The sequence below is a fragment of the Cyprinodon variegatus genome, unplaced genomic scaffold, assembly GCF_000732505.1.
Source record: "Cyprinodon variegatus isolate N-32 unplaced genomic scaffold, C_variegatus-1.0 Scaffold481, whole genome shotgun sequence".
NCBI classification, from domain to species: domain Eukaryota; kingdom Metazoa; phylum Chordata; class Actinopteri; order Cyprinodontiformes; family Cyprinodontidae; genus Cyprinodon; species Cyprinodon variegatus.
In genome coordinates, this window is record NW_015150934.1 from 677,169 (window position 1) to 683,088 (window position 5,920).

At 40.3% G+C, this 5,920-nt stretch overlaps 1 protein-coding gene across 1 annotated transcript in view; it reads right to left on the minus strand.

Moving 5' to 3' along the window:
• LOC107094407 overlaps nucleotides 1-5,920 on the minus strand; it is a 30,530-nt gene that overhangs the window by 20,402 nt on the left and 4,208 nt on the right. Inside the window, exons 3-5 of the mRNA XM_015389981.1 lie at nucleotides 5,161-5,314; nucleotides 2,091-2,299; nucleotides 580-1,553 (exon numbers count right to left, since the gene is read on the minus strand). Coding sequence (XP_015245467.1) covers nucleotides 580-1,553; nucleotides 2,091-2,299; nucleotides 5,161-5,183 — 1,206 coding nt within the window. The 5' untranslated portion in view covers nucleotides 5,184-5,314. The remainder of the gene's footprint in view (nucleotides 1-579; nucleotides 1,554-2,090; nucleotides 2,300-5,160; nucleotides 5,315-5,920) is intronic.

Consider the following 5,920-nt stretch of genomic DNA (forward strand, 5'->3'; position numbering starts at 1 on the left):
AAAAAGAATTATTAGAGACATTTTGACTGGCAATGAATGGACTAGGTTTTTTTTTACAATAATGGAAAGACTTTTTGTAAAGCAGGGGTGCCAAGGTGGTTCCAGCAAGGGCCGTGCGGCTGCAGGTTTCATTTAAACCAAGCAGTAGACTCCACTCATCAAGTCTTCAGGTTAAGACTGGACTCACTTGATGAGATGAGTGGAGTCTGGTGTGTTACTGCTTGGTTTCAATGAAAACCTGCAGCCACACAACCCTTTCTGGAACCACCTTGGCACCCTTGTTATTAAGTAAGAAAAAAGCAGAGATGAGGGATGTGAAGTCAATGAGTCATCTCCATGCCATGTGTTTGTTCTGCCCAGCCAGTGAACCAGGTGAGTCCAATCAGCACCGCTTGTGTCAGTGTTCAATCAGCACAATCAGCCAATCAGCACAAGCGGTGCTGATTGGATTCACCTGGTTCACTGGTTGGGCAGAACAAACACATGGCATGGAGATGATTCGTTGACCCCACATCTCCCATCTCTGGAAGAAAGTGTATGTAATATTTTTAAAACACACTGAAACTAAGATAATCTTACATCAGTTTGGATGATGAGGGCATCCAGTGGCTCCTTGAAGTGTGCCATTAACACCTGGAGGATGTTTGAAGCAGTCACACTACAGTCAGTCCTGAAGAGAACATTCTTCACGTCATCATTGGTTGGATTTTTTTTGAAGAACTCCATGATGTTTTTGCCATGCTCTTCAAGAAAAGCCTCAATCTTTCGGACAATTGACACATCGGTCAGAACTTCAAAGTGAGTGCACATGCTCCTTGGGAAGAACAAATATGGCCATTGTTGCTTCACATGTTCCAAGGCTGGAGCAGGATTTGCATTTATCATTTGACGCTGCAAGTAGTATGTCTTTTCCATAAGTTTTAACACTTCTGCTCTTTCCATTCCTGAAGAACCTTCTCTAGAAAAGAGCTCCATCAGCTTTTGTCTATCATCTTCTAGAGATGCCTCTGTCTCCTCAGGTGGAAGTTCAGGCTGCCATTGTGTGCAACCGTATGTGTCTGTAGGTCTTCGCTGGGGTTTAGTTCCATTTGTAGCCTTTGATGCTCTGCGACGAGCAAGTGTGTTGTTTCTGTTTAAGTGTTCAATGCGTGTTTTTATTTGACACAGAAGAGATTCATAACCTGCCCCCACAGTTGTTCTGCCATCATCCAGTGTATCCATAAATGACTGGGGATACTGTCGCACAATGTCTGTTGCAATGATAAGACACTGGGCTCTGCTTGGATTCACCTCAATTTTCCGTATGTCATCAACCAGTACACGGATCATCTGTCTCCTATCTGCTGGTGTGGGCCTTTTTCCATTCTGGAGGCACATGTTAAGACTGGAAGTCATCTTTTCCCAGTTTACTTTAAAAGCGTCAGGCCAGTTTTTCCCAGCAGGCAAGGGTGATGCTGAAGGACAGGACAAGGAACTGCTTGAGTGTGAGGAGCTCTGGTCCAGTGAGATGCATGAGGACATCTGCGTTGGTGGGGCAGAAATAGACATGGGCTCTAGAATGGGGAAAATATTACACGTATATGGATCAATATCTGATAGCATCTATCACTGTCATTATTGCATAATACACTTTGCTTTTTCACTTTAACATAAAAAAAAATATTAGTACCCTATTTTGTCTCATGAGCATGTAATCATATAATCTCCACATTTTCCACATTCTGATGTGCTGGTGTGTGATACTTCTAAGACATCAAACAAAATGTCTGCCTCAATCTCTGTAGTTTAGCAATACGTTTACATTACTGTGCAACAACTATCTAGGTGTGATTTCATAAGTATATCTCTGCATGTTATCTAATTTGATTATTTTTTGTGAAGTCTTCTCTGATTACACTATCACATTGTATAGTTTTGTCAAATGTATAGTTCCCTATGAAATTATTTTGATTTGTAACTACGTCTTCTCCAAGTGATTTTTCCCCCCATTCTGTGCGCTTCTGTTATTGCAATTTATAAAAAGTATTTCATTTAATGTCATGTAGAAATCATTTTGGAAACAAGAGTCTGAAATTTTAAACCTTAATTACCTTTGCGTTTCCAGGAAGCCAGAAGTTTTCTGCACTGAATTGGCTTTATGAAGTCTTCAATGTCTTGTTCTCTCACATACTGCAGGTCTTCCTCTGTTTCCACTCCTTGTTGTATCAACTTCTCCATCATACGACCTAGTGATTCGACAGGGATACTGGGAAGTGCAGAGACAATGGCCTCCCTTATCACATCACAAGGCTCCAGCATCCTATAAAAATGGAAAGGAGTGGTGAAGTGAGACCACTGGCAAGCCAAACATATCATACTCTGGCAGAGGATAGTAGTCAAGTAGCCTTTTGTGTTCAGTGCAGACATAGCATGTACTTTCTGTGAGACAATAAACCCCCTGATCAACAAGACAGACAGACTGGCATTTTTCTGTGACAAAGTAGACAGCAGTAACATTTTGGATCAAAATTAACTTAATCCTGCCAAAGACAAGTCCTTCGTCATTTTTCTCCAGGATCACACACATGTTCTTTTTATACAGTGTGCCTTTGACTCTAACTTCGTGTGCTGCAACAGTACTGGCAGGCTGAAAGCTAAAAGAGGCAACTGATTCTTGTATCTTATCACTGTAGTCCTGTACAAAAAAGTCTGTGCCTCTTTCAATGACAACACATGGTGGGAGGATAGAACCAGCACTAAGGTATGCTTGCAGAAGCTGATGCCTTTCAGCTAGAGTGGAGCAGAGGTTTTTGAAGTTGTGCAGTTTGCGAGCACATTGTTTGAAATACGTATGCTTACTCTCGAATCGGAGAGTCCATAAACGAATGAGAGGCCCAAAGTGAATGGTCAGGTCTGGGTAATGAGTCAAATAATGATGTTTTGGTTTCAGTGGCTGATCTGGAAAACTTTCCGCTCTGCTTTGTAGATACTCCTCTATCAAAACTTTCATATATGCTATTTGACCAGAGGTTATCTTTGGTGCACATATCAGCTCAACTATTTGTCTTAGTTGCAGCACCAGTTGCCACACATCATTTTCCATTGGGTTGTGAATTTTGTCTCCAATTAAGACTGGCAGAACTCTTAGTAGACACCAATTCTGCACTGCATGTCCACTCAGTTTCTCACTTTTAGGATTAACATCACTTGGTTTGTTGTTGGCATCACTGCCAAGGTAATGGAAGTCATTTATGCGGCGATTTAGCTCTACATAACTGAATTCCTTTTGCTTTGTGATGATATGGCTGATATACAGGGCCAAATCATATGACACAACACCTTCAAACAGATCATGCCCTAAGCATGGAGGTAGACCAGGTTGGCATACATGGAAGAAGGACAGATCATTGAATTTTGAATCAAACTTGATTCCTGCAGATAAGTCTGATGTACCCAACTGCTGCACATGGTCATTGTATGATTCAGCTGTCCTGAGTGGGGCTTTTGTCAAGATAGAGGAGGTGAAAGTTTCACGATCAATAAGACAGAATCTGCAGAAGTGAGTACTCCTGCTAAAGTTCTCAGTGAAACCACCTATATTGTGTGATCCTAAGTTGTCGCCTGCGATCGCACACAATGTGCCTCTGAATACCTGTCCATTAGATATGAGCAAACCATTTTCTTCTATATCTTTCAGATCTCTTATAAGAGATGAAAATACTTTGTCATGGCCAAAGTACTTAAAATCTTGCTCTCGACATAATAATGCCAGTTGCATTTGATCCACACTTGACCTGTTGTGTGGTGCCACATTTGCTAATGAAAAATACACAGCAAGAACTTTATGTTTTTTTTTCCCAGATCCCAGTGGATTTGCAACTTCAAAAGCATCTTGATACAAGATTAGGCCCAAGGATTTTGGATCAGACTGGAATAATGCATTTTTTGCAATATTGCTACCATCCCATATATCTTCCAGCGTGTCTGTTGGTTTAGTTGGAGGCTTATGGGAATGCACTTGCTGTCTGACTGATTCACACTGGAAGAGTGACTTGAGTGAGTCTCCAATGGGCACATATTGGGCAAAGCATTCCTTGCCAGACTCATTCTGTCCCAGACACATTGGAACTGGTTCAATGTATCTGAACTGACTTTTGAAATAAGATTTTCTTCTTTTATCAGTCTTAAATGTACTCGTGTTGCACACCCGAAAAAGATCCTCCGATTTTAGGACATCCACAATGTTGTTTATATCACCTTCAGATATATCTAGCGTCACCAACTTCTCTTTGAGCCTATAAAATAGGTGAGACTGGCTGACGTCATGTATGTCCTGTAAATCCTCAATAATGGTCTGGATAACTGAAGATGGGAGTAATAGTTTTGCCTGCAGTTTAAGATAAAATAATGCTAAACTATTTAAGAAGAAGAATTCATCAGCACACTCAGGAAAAACATCTGATTGCTCTTCCTCTCCCTCAACATCATCCAGAACGTTTTCTTGTATACCCTCGTTCTCTGCTTGTTCACCGGAACACACTGCCTGCATAACTTCTCTATCTGAGGTCAAAGAGCTTGAAATGTCTCTCTCAGTGCATTGTTTGTGAGTTCTTGATACATGGGATGAGAATGAAGACACAAAAAGGAAGTGTTTGTCACAGTCTCTAAATGGACAAGAAACTGGCCTACCCTCTCTAATGTGAACCTTTAAGTGAGACAGTAAATTGTTAACACTATCACACTTTGCAGTGCAAAAATCCACATGACAAGAAATATCAGTGCACTGGCCTAAAAAGCCACTTTCATCTGATCTCCTTTGGTGTTTAGTGGGGTGAACTCTGTACACATGTGTTTTGAAAACGTTGATTTTTCTGAATATGCGGTTGCAGTCAGGGAGAACACATTTGAAGGTCAAGTTTCGGACATTCTTATGAATTTTCATATGTCTCACAAATGAGAATTTTGTTTCACAGTTATGACTACAAAGTTCACAACTAAACATTTTGGTAAATGAAATGGGGAAGAAAGATTACATGACTTAATTTGTTCAAATAAAATAAAATAAATGTGTAATTTATTTTCTGTTTTTGAGGTTATTTAACTGTTATGGGTCTAATAAAACTGACAATGAAAACTCATTCAGCAGATAAACTAATTTTTGCAGCAGTTCGTTTAGCTTACTCTGTGGACAGTGAGGAGGCCATCAGGCAACTACTGGAAGATGGCTGGGCAGGTTTTCCTGTAACTGCTTGTGACTTGCACCAAAAGGATGAAAAAATCCAACTTTGGTTATGAAAAAAAAAAAAAAAAGAAGATCTTGCAGGACTCGTTTTGCCTATGGAGAAAGAACAAAGGACTGAGTTAGATTCAACTACCGGTAATTACTTTTCAAACTTTATATTCACCATTAAAAACAACCAACCAATTAGTACCTTTCCATGCACGACTTACCTGCAGTTACTTTGCTATGGCGCAGCTACAATGCCGACTAGCTTCGGTCTGCTAAATACGGCCAAAAAAAAAAAAAAAAAACGCAACCGGGACAACCTCATATCTAAATAGGGATGGGGATCGTTAGTATTTATTGATATTGATACCTTTATCGATACTGCTTATCGATCCGAGTCTTTATCTATACCACTATCGATACTTTTCTATTATTTGGTGGAAAGACGATGCGACAATATGTTTTTTCAATGGTGGTTTTCAATGATAGAAAATCAAAAATCAGGACACCTTCAGTTGATCATCTGATTTGCCCCAGGACGGGAGAAAGAGCGTTTATTTCAAAGATCAAATTGACATGCTGTCCTCAGTACACGTAACACAGCGCTGAACATTCCAACAGAACACATCTGGCTTTTTCCTCAACTCCCATTTCAAATCTGGGCGTTTATATAGTTTCAACATTGCACTGTGTGGCTGTATGTGCACGACTGGA